The 15,080-nt window shown below is 62.2% G+C and overlaps 2 protein-coding genes across 2 annotated transcripts; one reads left to right on the top strand and one right to left on the bottom strand.

The window, feature by feature from the left end:
* Positions 1-9,192: 9,192 nt before the first annotated feature.
* Positions 9,193-11,378, bottom strand: DRAP1 (DR1 associated protein 1). Its single transcript, XM_084893537.1, has 7 exons — positions 11,218-11,378; positions 10,922-10,994; positions 10,549-10,642; positions 10,151-10,270; positions 9,958-10,048; positions 9,713-9,801; positions 9,193-9,422 (listed from the first exon to the last, which is right to left on the bottom strand). The coding sequence occupies exons 1-7, from the start codon at positions 11,257-11,259 to the stop codon at positions 9,317-9,319; spliced, it is 615 nt and encodes a 204-aa protein (XP_084749663.1). The 5' UTR covers positions 11,260-11,378; the 3' UTR covers positions 9,193-9,316.
* A 278-nt stretch (positions 11,379-11,656) lies between these two features.
* Positions 11,657-13,871, top strand: LOC311627209 (UPF0696 protein C11orf68 homolog). The gene is made up of 2 exons (XM_084893536.1): positions 11,657-11,820; positions 12,476-13,871. Exons 1-2 carry the CDS (start codon positions 11,690-11,692, stop codon positions 13,230-13,232), a joined length of 888 nt encoding a protein of 295 aa, XP_084749662.1. The 5' UTR covers positions 11,657-11,689; the 3' UTR covers positions 13,233-13,871.
* The last annotated feature ends 1,209 nt before the right edge of the window (positions 13,872-15,080 follow it).

Below are 15,080 nucleotides of genomic sequence, written 5' to 3'. Positions count from 1 at the left end.
CAGCCGGACAGGCCCTGCCCGGAGAACGCCCTGGCCCAGCCAGGCTGGCTCGGTTGGTTAGGCGTTGTCTGTGCACCTACAGGTCCTCTCTCCCTCTCCCTAAAACAATCCATCTTTTTAAAAATCTGTTATATACAGCCGAAACCAGTTTGGCTCAGTGGATAGAGCATCAGCCTGAGGACTGAAAGGTCCCAGGTTCGATTCTGGTCAAGGGCATGTACCTTGGTTGCAGGCACATTCCCAGTAGGAGGTGTGCAAGAGGCAGCTGATCTATGTTTCTCTCTCATAGATGTTTTTAACTCTCTGTCCCTCTCTCTTCCTCTCTGTAAAAAAAAAAAAATCAATAAAATATATTTAAATAAATAAAAATATAAATGTGTTATATACATTAATAGACTATCCCTCAGCCTTAGAAAGAAAATTATGCCCGGCCAGTGTGACTCAGTGGTTGAACCAGGAGGTCACTGTTCAATTCAGCCACATGCCTGGTTGCGGGCTTGATCCCCAGTGTGGGGCATGCAGGAGTCATCTAATCAATGATTCTCTCTCATCATTGATGTTACTCTCTCTTTCTCTCCTCTCGGAAATGAATAAAAACGTATTTAGAAAAAGAAAGTTATGACACATGCTACAACATGGATGAACCTTGAAGACATTACGCTCAGTGCAATGAGCCAGACACATAAGATAAATATTATATTATCCCACTTGCCTGAGTTACCTGGAATAGATGTAGAGACAGGAAGTAGAGCAGTGGTTGCCAGGGGCTGTGGGAAGGAAGCCTGGGTGAGTGTTAATGGGGACAGAGGTCCAGTCGGGGTGATGGAGAGTTGTGAAGACGGTGGTGGTGGTCGAACACGTGTGAAAGGTCACGGGGAAGGGGTGCCGACTCCGGAGATAGGGGCAGTCACGAGATGAACTTGCTGCTTAGAAAGATGGATCTGGCCCGCAGTGGGCCAGAGGCAGGGTGGCCAGTGAGGAGTCTGTTGCAATAATTCAGGCAGCAAATGATGGAGGAGTGTCGACAGAACAGCATCCTTTCCTGGAGGCTCCGGAGCAGGCACCGTTCCGAATGGTTCTGTGGTTTCAGTTAGCCACATGGTTCTCAGCCCGGCCAGGAGGCTGTAAAACGTGCAGTGCCCGGGCCGTACAGCCAGTGAGCTCAGACTCTGGGGATGGCCCGGGTACCAGTGACCTTCCGAGTTCCCGGTGATTCCAGTGCGTGGTCAGGGGGAGAACTCCTGCCCGCGTCAAAGGTCAAGTACAGGGGGCCCCGGGATAGTCTGTTCACAGCCGAACTGATCCTGGCACAAAACCAGTGGCCAACAGATCTCTGTAAATATCAGAGACCCTTTTATCATGTCCATTTATGATAAGGAAACTGAGGCACGGAGAGGTCGGTTATCTGTTTAAAGTCCCAGGCTGGGAGGGGGGGCGGGTGTGTGCCGGAATGAAAATACAAGAGTGTCACCCCAAAGCCCACAGTCTGTGTGCTCTGTTCCCTTGGGGGTAGCAGTGAGGTGAACCCTCAGGGGAGCGACTGCTCCAGGCCCTCTACCCCACGCTGACGGGCTTCCTGTGACCTGAGAGGAGACCCCGGGCCACGGCGGAGGGCAGAGGCAGGAAAGCCATCTGCAGAAACAAACTCAGAACTCAGTCGGGGAAAGTGAAACCAGGCCCCACAGACACACACCAGGGCAGGAGGTGGGAGCGAAGCTGTGGCTGAAACAAGAGCAACACCACACACACACACACACCACACACACCACACACCATACACCACACACACCCACACACACACCACACACACCCACACACACACCACACACACACTCACACATACCACACACACACACACACACATACCACACGCACACACACACCACACACACACACACATACACACACATACACACACACACCACACACCACACACACACACACACCACACACACACTCACACATACCACACACACACACCACACACACACGCACGCACGCACACATACACACACATACCACACACACACACACCACACACCACACACCACATACACACGCACGCACGCACACATACACACACACCACACACACACACACCACACACCACACACACACACACACACACACCACACACACACACACACACCACACACACTCACACATACCACACACACACACACACACACACACCACACACACTCACACATACCACACACACACACACACACACACACACCACACACACACACACACGCACGCACGCACGCATACACACACATACCACACACACACACACACACACACACACACCCTGGCCGCCTCCTGCACTACACACACACACACACACACACACACACACACACACACACTCACACCCTGGCCGCCTCCCTGTCCCTGGAGCAGCGGGCACACGCCTGCCTTCCCTGTCCCCATCCCGTTTTCTTTCCCGCCACAGCCCCCGGCGTCAGTGTACGTGCTTGTGTCTGTTGTCTGCCGTTCCCCGCCCAGCCAGCCCGGAGGCCTGTGCGGCAGGTGGTCAGTTCCGCCGGCTCTCCGCCGAGCCCAGCCCCGCCTGGCACAGAGCAGGTGCCAGGAAATGTCTGCTGAGTGAATGGAGAAAACACACATGACCCTATGCAGGCTGCAGGGCCACTACTACTGTCCTTCGAGGACACCCTCTAGGAGGATAAAACGGGTCTGGAAGACAATTGGCAATGTTTGGGGGTTTTTCTCTTTGAACATGGGTGCATAGGCCTGAGCAGTCCATGCTCCTCGGGGCACTCCATGTATCACCAGGGCCCCAAAAAAACTCTTAAAAAAATGTATTTTATTGATTTTTTACAGAGAGCTAGAAACATCGATCAGCTGCCTCCTGCACACCCCCCACCGGGGATGGCCCGCAATCAAGGTACATGCCCTTGACCGGAATCGAACCCGGGACCCCTCAGTCCAGTCTGCAGGCCAGTGCTGAGCACTCTGTGTCCGACTGCATGTCCTCACCTGTCACTCTGGTCCTGAGGAAGCCACACCATCTCACACCTCCAGGCCGGAGGGTGGCGGCCAGGTCACTCCATCCCTCAACTCTCCTCCCTCCCCCTCCCAGCCCCTGGGGCAGGTGTGGGGAGGAGTTCCTCCTGCTGACCCTCCACCCTTTTCCCCTCGAGGCTTCTGGGGCCCTGTGGGGCTGCCAGAGCCACAGGACACGGGCCTCACAGAGGGCTGGCGGGGGGGGGGGGGGGGGGGGGGGGCCCTGTGGAAGTGGGAGTCCAGGGCGCCAGAGGGAAACCGGATGGGAGCACCCTGAGCTCCTGGGGGCGGGGGGTGTTCCTATGCCTCAGCTTCAGGGAAACGGGGGGAGTGTTTTGTCACTCCAACCCTCCAGGCATTGGCCCTCAACACCCCTCTCCCTGGACCCTCTTCCCACAGTTTTCTGGCCCTCCCATCCCCTCACTGGGGTTTTCTCCTTAAACCTCACCTTGTCGGTCTCCCCGAAACCCTGTAGGCTGGCTGGGGCCTCTTGTCCTGCCGGGGACTCCGCACGCCTCCCATGTGGTGCTTTCTTTTCCCAGGACACGTGTCCCCTCCCTCACACTCCACCTCCTCATGGTGTCTCCCATCGGAATGAACCCAGGAACCCGCTGCCTAGCAGTGTCTCGGTGACAATGTCACGGGAGCTGAGATGTGAGCCCGGGCCAGCCCGGTCTCAGCAGGTTCCTTCGGCGCCGTGAGGATGGGCCCCCGGACCCCACCCCCTCCGGCAGCTGCAGGGAGAGCCGCTGGGACCAGCTCTGAGCGCCTGCCTGCGAGCCTCCGGCTGCCTCTCCTCCTGGCCTACCGCGCAGACACTACGCGTCCCTGAAGGGATGGCTCAAGCCTGGCCCTCCCCGTCCTCCCTCTGGGGGCCTGAGCAGCGGCCTCCGTCAAGGTCTTGAAAGCCGCGATGGATGGGCTTGACGATCTGCTTGCCCAGGAGGTTTGTCCCCAGAGGTGGGAGCTGCGGGTGCTGGATTTCAGGGACATGGTGCCGACTTCTGGAGGATATGGTGTGGATGCAGCACCCAGAGGCGCTCACCGACAGGACCGGTGGCTGTCATAGGCCCAGCCCCAACATGGAGCACCCTGGGCTCCCGTGGGGGTGTTCCTAGGCCTCAGCTTCAGGGAAAGGGGCGGGAGTGTTTCCTGTCCGTCCTCCATGGGCCCGCAGAGGGAAGGGCTGCTGCACCTGCGCCGCAGGCGCTGAGGGCGCCAAGAGCCCCTCCGAGGGGGAGCAGGCCCCGGAGAGGGGCAGCTGGGCTGCATCGGGAGGAGGAAGGCAACCGCACCTGGGCCCTGCCCACCCTGGGCACGTGCGCTCCCCACCTGGGGCAGAGGGGAACCTGCAGACTCTCTCTCCCACATCCACATGTTGAGTGAGGAGGAGGAGGAGCAGGAGGAGGAGGAGCAGGAGGAGGAGGAGGAGCAGGAGGAGGAGGAGCAGGAGGAGGAGGAGGAGCAGGAGGAGGAGGAGCAGGAAGGCAAGGAGGAGGAGCAGGAGGAGGAGGAGCAGGAGAAGAGGATCAGGAGGAGGAGGAGCAGGAGCAGGAGCAGGAGGAGGAGGAGCAGGAGGAGGAGGAGCAGGAGGAGGAGGAGCAGGAGCAGGAGGAGGAGGAGCAGGAGGAGGAGGAGGAGCAGGAGGAGGAGGAGCAGGAAGAGGAGGAGCAGGAGGAGGAGGTGGAGGAGCAGGAGGAGGAGGAGCAGGAGCAGGAAAGCAAGGAGGAGGAGCAGGAGGAGGAGGAGCAGGAGGAGGAGGAGCAGGAGGAGGAGGAGCAGGAGAGGAGGAGCAGGAGCAGGAGGAGGAGGAGAGGAGGAGCAGGAGGAGGAGGAGCAGGAGAGGAGGAGCAGGAGAGGAGGAGGAGGAGCAGGAGGAGGAGGAGAGGAGGAGCAGGAGGAGGAGGAGCAGGAGAAGAGGAGCAGGAGAGGAGGAGCAGGAGGAGGAGCAGGAGAGGAGGAGCAGGAGAGGAGGAGCAGGAGGAGCAGGAGGAGGAGGAGCAGGAGGAAGAGGAGCAGGAGGAGGAGGAGCAGGAGGAGGAGGAGCAGGAGGAGGAGGAGCAGGAGGAGGAGCAGGAGAAGAGGAGCAGGAGGAGGAGGAGCAGGAGGAAGAGAAGTGTGCCAGGGAACCGCAGGAGGAGCAGCGATCCTTTCCCCAATTCCTCCCTCAGATGCTCAGCCCGCAGCCCCTCGGGGAGCTCGACATGGGCTCCCTGCTTCCTCAGAGGCCGCCGGGACCAGATGCTCAGGTGCCTGCAGACCCCGGACAAACGCTCCAGAACACACTGCCGGCAGCTGTCGCTTCAGACCTGACACCTGCGCCAGTGCCCGAACCTCAGGCCGCTGAGGTCCCTGCGTCTGGTGGGCCTCAGTCTCACCGATTTCCACCTGAGCCCCTCGGCGCTCTGCTGGAGGCAGGGGCACCCGCCCCCCGGGCCTGGGCCTCGATGGCTGTGCCTGGTGGACTCCCGAGGCGAGGCCATCTGCCTGTCCTGAGCGGCTGCCACCAGCTCAGGGAATTCACCACCAACTTCTCTGTGGCCAACTTGGGGGGGGGGGGGCTGTCAACCAAGGGGGACTTGCCCTGGTCCGGGCTGAGCTGACGGGGTCTGAGGGCGTTAGGACCGCCCAGGACCATCTGTCTTGGCACCAAGCACTGTAAGCCACGTGACATCAGTGTAATTTCTGACCTGGCGTTTTCATGACGTGTAGCCCTGCCCTGCCCGGTAGTGACCCTGCTCAGTGGGAACACTCAGCAAAAGCTTTGTTCTGGGCCCTTGGAAGCTGTAATATAGGACCGGGGTGCACTGTGCGGGGGACACCCACATTTCAGGTTCATGTCGCTGTGAATGGGGAAAGGAAGGGACCCAGAGCAGGTCCTGCAATCAGAAACATGGATCTGACTTGCTTGTGGAGGGGGCAGGGGATTTGAGCTCGGGGCAGGTGTGGCAGTTAATCCTGGCGTGGATGGTTGTAAACGGAATGATCAGAAATAAAGACAATTTCAAAGGCAAAACAAAAAAAATTATGGGAATATCCTAAACATGCATGCATCTAAAGTGTGCAGCTTAATATAGTTTTCTGTCAAACCACCACTCGGTTCCAGGTATAAGACATTTCCAGAAGGCCCTCTGCCCCCTCCCACTCAGCCCCGTCCCGAAGTAACCATTTAACATTATCGCCAGGGGCCAATGCTCGAAGATTCATGCAAGAATAGGCTTTCCTCCCTGGCGGCCAGCCCCGCCTTTGCTCAGCCCGAGCCTCTCTGCCTTTGCTCTGGCCACAGCTGCCTTCAGCCTCTCGCCTTGTCAATTTGCATATTCCCTCCTTATTGGCTGTGGGCGCTGCCAGCTTTTGTCATGGAGTTATGGCCAATTTGCATAGTCAGTCTTTATTAGATAGTATTATTTTAGTCCTCACCTGAGGATATTTTTCCATTGATTTTTAGAGAGAAGATCAATGGAAAGGGAAAGACAGATAAATTTTGATGTGTCAGAGCCTGAAGTAACCATTATACTGAGTTCTATCTCCATGAATGTTTCACCTGTCCCTGAATTTCATATGAATGAACTGAACAATGTCACGTTGTATACTCTTTTTTTTTTTTTTTTCTGGAAGGACTTTGGCAAAGGGCTTGCTGACAGGTGTAAGAGCAAGGGCAGCCAGCCAGCCAGGGAGGTGGCATCCCGGAAACAGAGACCATGCAAGGTCTCCACAGTGTGTACTCGTGTTGGCTTCTTTTGCTCAATGTAACATCTGCAGGACTCACTCAGGATGTTGTAAGACTGGTTCATTCATTTCTTTAATTTTTATTTATTTATTTATTTTAAAACATATTTTATTGACTTTTTACAGAGAGGAAGGGAGAGAGATAGAGAGCTAGAAACGTCGATGAGAGAGAAACATCGACCAGCTGCCTCTTGCACACCCCCTACCGGGGATGTGCCCGCAACCAATGTACATGCCCTTGACCGGAATCGAACCTGGGACCCTTCAGTCCGCAGACCAACGCTCCACCGCTGAGCCAAACCGATTTCGGCTGGTTCATTCATTTTTGTTGTTGTTAATCCACACCTGAGGATATTTTTCCGTTGATTTTTTAAAATATATTTTTACTGATTTCAGAGCGGAGAGATAGAAACATCAATAACAGAAACATCAATGATGAGAGAATCAATGATTGGCTGCCTCTTGCACTCACCCTACTGGGGATTGAGCCCAAAACTGGGACGTGTGCCCTTGACTGGAACTGAACCAGTTCACAGGCCGACACTATCCATTGAGCCAAACCAGCCAGGGCCACCCCACCCCCTTTTTTATTAAGAGTGGAAGGAAGGGGAAGACAGACACATTGATGTGAGAGACATCAACTGGTTGCCTCCCACAGGCACCCTGACCAGGGCTGGGGATTGAGCCTGCAAACCTGGTACATGTCCTTGACTGGAATCGAACTCAGGACCCTTCAGTCCAAGGGCTGACACTCTTTCTACGGAGCCAAACTGGCTGGGACTGGCTCGTTCACTATTGCTGTTCTGTAACATTCTACCACTGACTTAGCCCTGCCTTGCTGGGCGTTCGGCTTGTTTCAACTGGGGACTGTGAACATCTGGGGTGTGTGCCGTGTGGACCTGTGCCTCCGGGGGCTGCTGTGTGACAGGGAAGGTGTATGAAGACTCACCGACATTCCCACCACAGCGTGAGCTTGGGAGGCGCTGGGTGCAGTCAGACCTCAGTGCTGGGTGGTGACCACCTCACTCCCTCAATGCTGGTGCTGGAGGCTCAGTGACGGTGCCGGAGGCTCAGTGACGGTGCTGGAGGCTCAGTGACGGTGCCGGAGGCTCAGTGACGTCTGCTGGAGGCTCAGTGACGTCTGTTGGAGGCTCAGTGACGTCTGCTGGAGGCTCAGTGACGTCTGCTGGAGGCTCAGTGACGGTGCCGGAGGCTCAGTGACGGTGCCGGAGGTTCAGTGACGGTGCCGGAGGCTCAGTGACGGTGCTGGAGGCTCAGTGACGGTGCCGGAGGCTCAGTGACGTCTGCTGGAGGCTCAGTGACGTCTGCTGGAGGCTCAGTGACGTCTGCTGGAGGCTCAGTGACCTCTGCCGGAGGAACCCTCAGGGGGGCTGCGGAGGGAGGCTCTCCACGTGGCAGGAGGAGGGATGATCCCCTTCACATGACAGTCAAGGCCCCGGCTCCCACACGGCCTCAGAAGCTGCCATTTCACACACCAGCCACACTGACCGTACACTCCAGCGCGCGGCCGAGGCGGGCGGCGGCATTCACACAGGACTGGGCCTGAAGCTCAAGGCTCTTCCATGACAGAGAATAAACAACTTCATCTGGTGCCCAGGTGGCGCTCTGAGAGGGGGCAGTCCCAGGCTGCCCCTCAGGGCCAGTGGTGCCCTCGGGGCAGAGCCATCTCTCCCCTCCCCGGAGGCAGAGGCCTCTGACCCCGGAGGCTGCACTCCTGACTCTTGGCCGAGGACGAGCCAAGCCCTTCCCGCTCCCTGAGCGGAAGCCGCGGGCCAGTCTCCCAGGCTGGACCCCCTTCCCAGCCTCTCCGGACAGGACCTGGGACCGCTCCAGTGGGAGGGGAGAGGTGACGGCCACCTCCAGGCCCGGACTAGAAAAGCGCCGTGCGCTGAGCGTTCCTGGCAGTGGCCGTGGAGTCATGGGCGGAGGATGGTGAGGCCACACGTCCGTCCTGGAGAAGTACCGCCCACCGATCAGCTGAATCCCACCATGAGCCTTACACAAACACCAAGTCAGCCCACTGCGTCGGAGCCTGCATTTTAAGTTTGTTACATCAGCCCTTGTCCCTAACAGGCACAACCAGTATAAACAGTACAGTATGTGTAACTAACAAAGGTAACAACTAGCTCCATTTTACAGACGGAGAAACTGAGCCCGGAGAAGCTACAGAACTTGATGTTAATAAGCGGAGAGGCCAGGATTTGAACCTGCAGCCTGGTTCTAGAGGTCGCACTCCTAAGCACTCTGCCGAGGCGGAACCCACGGGCCCCGGCCATCTCAGCCCCACCCCGCCTCCTTGGCACCTTTGCCCATGAAGATGCCACACACACCGCAGGCTGGAGAGATGGTTTCCCACAAGAAAGGGGCCCTCAGCCCAGAGGGGAGCCGAGGAGAGGCGCACAGAGGCCGGGATCAACACTGATGTTCCCTTTTGTTTATTTATTTTTTTAATAAATTTAAGAACAGCTCTATTTTCTCTCCTCCGCCCAGAACAACTAAAACCAACTGAAAGGGGGTGTGGCCGGGGCAGAGGGTGCTAGGAGTCGTAGTCCTCTTCGTCCTCTGCGTCAGGTCCTGAGGGGCCCGGCGGCGCGGGCGGCAGAGGCAGTGTCGAGGTGAAGGGCAGGAAAGGTGTTGGGAGGCTGCGGGGCGGAAAGCAGGAGGTCCGGTCACTCTCCGGTGCCCACTGAGCCCACACAGGGAGCACGGAGCCCGTGCCCTCTGTATCAAAGGGGGCCGAGCCCAGAACAGGTCCCTCAGCCCCCGCCCAGGCCCCAATCGCCGCCCCTCCCAGGGGAACGAGATTCTGAGACACGGTCTCCTGTCGCTAAGCCTCCTCAGCGCCCCTTCCCGTTCCCCAAGCCTGCCACCCGGGAAAGGCGCGAGGGGCAGAGGCCTGAGGAGCAGGTGCCTTCCCGCCATGGCTGCTTACCTCTGGAAGGGGGCAGGGGGGCGGCTGGCCTGGGGCGGGGCCGTCGGTGTCTCCTCGTCCCCGTCAGTGTCCGTGTCCTCAGACTCATCCTGGGAGCGAGAAAAGCGCGGGCCCATCACCGAGAGCCCGGAGCCCGGGCATGGCAGGGACGGGAGCCGCCTCGCCGCCCGTTTACAGGCCACAGGTGAGGCTGGATCAGGCTCCCGCCAGCGCGGAGGGCCGGACCCAGCGGGGGGCTCACCCACCTCCTGCTCCGAGTCTGTCCCTGAGAGCTTCTTGTCCTTGCCTTTGCTTCCCATCCCGCCGTTCTTCCGGCTGCTGCCTGGCTTCCGGCCCCTGCGGGAGGCACAGTCCGTCTCCCCGTCCTTCACCGGCCCCCCCGCCCCCCACCCCGCGGCCTCGGCCTCCTGCACCCGGACCCCGGGCCTGGCTCCCCACCTGCGGGCGCCCTTGTCCCCGTCCAGGTGGTTGTCCTCCCCGTCCCCCTGCATGTCAGGCACAGCCGCCACCAGGTCCTTCAAGAAGTCAAACTGCTGCTCCAGCTCAATGCACTGCTTCCTGCAAGAGGGAGGGGGCGGCGGGCAGGGCGGTGAGCAGCTCTGGGTGTCGGGAGAGTGGAGCCCGGAAAACCTCCACCTCATCTCCACCCCCTCCTCGCCCTTCGCTGTGACAGCCAACTTTTCCCAAGTTCAAACCACCGGCCGCTAAGGCCTCGGTGGTCCCCGGGAGCCTCTCGCCTCAGCCTCGGGGCAGGGGCTGTGCCCGGGGCCCTAAAGGACACGGCTCCCGAGGCTGGCCTCAGTGCGGCCGGACAGAACCCGCGGGCCCGCACTCACAGGTGGGACGTGGTCATGGTCTTGGCGTTCCGGGACTGGGTCACCTGGCAGGCCTTCTTCAGCAGCGACTCCAGGAACAGCTCCAGGGCCCGGGCTCAGGGCGTCAAGGAGAACCGGGAGGGAGCGCCACCGGCCCGGCACCCCGCCCCCCGCCCCCCGCCCCCCCGGCCCGGCGCCCCCCGCCCGGTCCCCCAACCCCCGCCCCCCCCGCCCCGGGCCGCCCCGCCCCCCGCCCCACCGGCCCGGCGCCCCGGGCCGCCCCGGCCCCCACCCCCTGCCCCCCGTCCCCATCGGCCCCGGCACCCCGCCCCCGTCCCGCCGGCCCCGGCACCCCCGGCCGCCCCCGCCCCCGCCCGGCCGCCCCGCAGGATACAGATGATGACAGGCACCGCCGCCGCCACCTTCCCGATCTCTTCGTCCGTCTGCATTATCTTCTTGATCCGCGCCTGGGGAGGAGGCAGGGAGCTCGGACCCCATGGCTCCCGCCCCAGAAGACGGCGTGGGGGGAGCGGGGATCCCGGAGGGAGGGGCGGGGGGCACGGTGGGGAGGGTACGGAAGGGGGCGGGGCGTCGGGCCCAGAACCCCGCGATACGCCCGCCCCCCAGCGGGGCTCGGGCCCGCGCCTCCGGGAGCCGGGCCCTTTCCCCCGAACCCGGCCACGTGCTCACCGGCGGGAACCGCGCGTTGTACTTTTTCTTCTTGCTCGGCATCTCCGGGCCTCTCGCCGCCCCGGCCCAGCGCCGCCGCCCGCAGCCTCCCGGCCCGGGGCCTGCTCTCCGCCCGCCCGCCCGCCGAGGCTCCCCCGGGTCCTGGCGCCGCCCGCTCCGCCCCGCCGCTCCCCACCGGGTCCTAGCGCCGCCCGCGGGGACGCCGCGCCCAGGCCGAGCGCCCGCCCTCGGAGCCGCCCAGGTGGTGCGCGTCGGGCCCGCAGCGCCGCCGCTCCGGCCCGTCCGCCGGCCTGAAGAGCGAACGTTAGCCACGCCCCGCAGGCCGCCCCGCCCCCTTTCCCTGGCCCCGCCCCGAGGTCACACCGGCCCGCCCCTCCACGGGAGGCCCCGCCCCACGGCGCCGCCGGCCCGGTGGCCCCGCCCCGCGCTGCGTTTGTCGATAAAGTTGTTGTTGAGACGGCGGGGCGCTAAGATGGCGGCGGCGGCGGCGGCCGTGGCGGGGGCGGGGCGCGGCGGCGGCGGCGGCGGCGGCGGCGCGGAGCCCGGGCAGGAGCGGAACCGGGCCCGGAGCTGGGCCGGTGCCGAGCGCAACGAAGGCCGAAGGTGACGGCGGGGCGGCGGGAGGGGCGCGGGCCGGGCCGGGGCCTGCCCCTGGCCGTGGACGCCAATGCGGGGGCGGGGGGCGCGGCGGTCGCTGGCAGGCCTTCCCGTGGGCTCTGAAAAGCGGGAGTTCGAGCCCGGGCATCGCCCCAGCGGCCTGGGACCCGGCATTGCCCTCCCGGGCCTCAGGGTCCTGGTTGTTAAGGGGACCGGATAGCGCCCTCCGGAGGCCCGGCCCCGCGGGGCCTGCTCGGGGCTGCACGAACGCGGGCTCCGCCGCCGCCCCGCACCCACTGCCGGCGTCCCGGGCGCCTGCCGTCCCTGGCGGGCCGGGGGGCAGCCGGGCCAGTTGCTCCCCCACCAGCATTCCCATTTCCGCCCAGGCGCTCACTGCAGGTGTGACCTTGGGTAAGTCTCTTCTCTGTGAGCCAGGGAGAGTGGTGGTAACAGTAGCCACAACGCTTCCATAGCGCTTGTTCCACCGCAGTATTTGTCAGCAGCAAGCACTGTTGTTATCCATTGTAAAGATGAGGCAACTGAGGCACAGGGACCGGAAGCCTTGCCCAAGGCCACACAGTGTAGTTCGGTGCCTGGCGCCCACGAGGGCCCGCCGAGCTGCAGATCTGTTATGAACCCTAATTCGGTTCCCTCCCACCAGGGGAGACCCCGGGGAGGAGCTGGAGGAGGAGGACTCTCCGGGCGGCCGTGAGGATGGCTTCACCGCGGAGCACCTGGCTGCCGAGGCCATGGCCGCTGACATGGACCCCTGGTTGGTGTTCGATGCCCGCACCACGCCCGCCTCCGAGCTGGATGCCTGGTTAGCCAAGTACCCACCGTCCCAGGTTACCCGCTACGGGGACCCCAACTCGCCCAACCCCGAGCCTGTGGGCTGGATCGCAGCGTACGGGCAGGGCTACACCCCCAACTCCGGCGACGTGCAGGGCCTGCAGGCGGCCTGGGAGGCCCTGCAGACCGGCGGGCGGCCCATCACCCCGGGCACCCTTCGCCAGCTGGCCATCACCCACCACGTGCTCTCGGGCAAGTGGCTGATGCACCTGACGCCGGGCTTCAAGCTGGACCACGCCTGGGCCGGCATCGCCCGGGCGGTGGTGGAGGGCCGGCTCCAGGTGGCCAAGGTGAGCCCGCGGGCCAGGGAGGGCGGGCGCCAGGTCATCTGCGTCTACACGGACGACTTCACGGACCGCCTGGGGGTGCTGGAGGCGGACGCCGCCATCCGCGCGGCGGGCGTCAAGTGCCTGCTCACCTACAAGCCCGACGTCTACACCTACCTGGGCATCTACCGGGCCAACCGCTGGCACCTCTGCCCCACTCTGTACGAGAGCCGCTTCCAGCTGGGGGGCGGCGCCCGCGGCTCCCGCGTGCTGGACCGCGCCAACAACGTGGAGCTGACTTAGGGGCCGCCTGTGGAGCCCGCCCTCCGCGCCCCCTGGGGCTGGATCGTCCTGTCTTCCTCCTCCTGCCCCACGGGGCCAAGCCCCAGCTCTGAGGACGAGGTCGCGCTGGAACTGCCTGCATCTTCAACCCCTTTGAACCTCTGCCCTCTGTGCAGGGCCGGCTGAAGCCCCGTCAGCGGGAGGCTCTGGTTCCCTGAGGGCCGGACCCTCAGACTCTCTCTCAGCTGCTGCCCCCTCCGCCATCCAGAACCACCATCTGGGGCCAGACCTGCAGGAGGAGGCCCCTCCTTGCCCATCCTCATCCTCGGTTTTCCCTCCCCTTCCTGCATCCCCCCCCCTCTTCTCTTTCTCCCTCACAAGAGAGAACACTTAGTGCTTCCAGTCCCTCTCCCAGGAGCGGAGGCCCTGCAGGCCCGAGCATGCCGCTTTCTGGAGGGAGGGAGGGCGATTGCAGGGGATGCCAGGGCCACGGACACGGGGTCTACCCTCCCTGTCGCCTCACAGTCTGCACCCCCTTCCTTCACTACCTTGTCATGTGCCTGCTCTTGGCATTTCAATAAAACCCAGCTTGGGTCTGTGTCGTGAGTGTTTTTTAAAATACTGTTAGTGAAAAAAATAAAATAAAAAATAAAAATAAAATGCTGTTAGCGGTTACCTGCTTGGTTGCTGGCCCTCTGCCCTGGCTGGGCCCTCCTAACTGCCCCCTGTGATGAGATATTCCTGCTGCCAAGGCCGGGACCCTCTCTCAGAGACTCCGTCAAGCCCGCCCTGCTTCCCTCCGTCCCAAGAAGCAGAATCAGTTTCTCAGTGACTTCCCACAAATCCACGGGTGGTGGATTTATGCCTGTGAGAGAGAGGACCCTCTTGGTCCTGGCAGTTCTGGTGAACGGAGGATGGCTGGACATCCGTGTGCAGGGAGCGACCTGCACGTCCCCGAGCGGCCTGAAACCGCCCATTTCCTCGCGCTCACCGCCTGCTGGCACGGGCGCTGGCCGGTGCAGAGCACTCTGTACGCATTACTCACTCACAGCCCGTGTGAAGGAAATGTGGCGCTGATCTGTGGTCAGGGCGATGGAAGCCGGGAGGGGGGTGCCCTCAGGCCGTGCAGTGAGCCAGGCAGAGCCAGGACCTGTACCCGGTCCCCACTTCCTATCGGTGCGGTCCTGGCCTCACCCACAGGGAGCGCTTCCCGACCGCCAGGCACGTTCGCAGGCTCCCGCTGCCTGGCTCCGCACCGCCCAGCCCAGCCGGCGGCCTGGCTCTGGGTGGAGGCCAGGGTGTCTGGCAGGAAGCCCCTGGGGACGCAGCTCTCGTGCGGGAGCTGACTCAGCCTCCAGCATCCTCACCGAATTGGAATTCGGAGCAGGGGAGCGGAGATGCCACTGGGCTGACTGGGTGGAAGTGGGTGAGTCATGAGACGCTGCCTTGGCCCCCTCCCCAGCTTCCTCCCCGCCCGCAGCTTCCCCTGGTCTGCGTCCCCCTCAGCCCGGCCCTGGGAAGTCCCCAGAGCTGGGTGGTCTACACATTGGAGCCTGGTGCCCTCCGCTCAGACCAGCAGTGCTTTGCACTTGACCAAGGTGGGCCAAGGCTGTGGGAATCCTGGCCAGGCCCTCGGGGGCCCATGGGGATGACAAGGAGTATCAACACCACCTGGTTCTCCTGTCACTGAGGATGTCACACTCTCCCTTTTCCATCCTGTGGGCCTGCGTTAGCCCATTCCTCCCAAACCATGGCAGCTTGCCTCCTCTGCCCTGTCCCCGCCCCCTCTCCCCCTGTCCCCCCACAGCAGCTCTGCAGAGCTCCCTGGTCCCTCTCCTACTCTAAGCCCTTCTGTGGCTCCCCAGCCTG

Source organism: Pipistrellus hanaki (assembly GCF_964339955.1).
Source record: "Pipistrellus hanaki genome assembly, chromosome: 9".
NCBI classification, from domain to species: Eukaryota; Metazoa; Chordata; class Mammalia; order Chiroptera; family Vespertilionidae; genus Pipistrellus; species Pipistrellus hanaki.
Note: the sequence above shows the minus strand (reverse complement) of the source record. Positions and strands in the feature narration are given on the sequence as shown.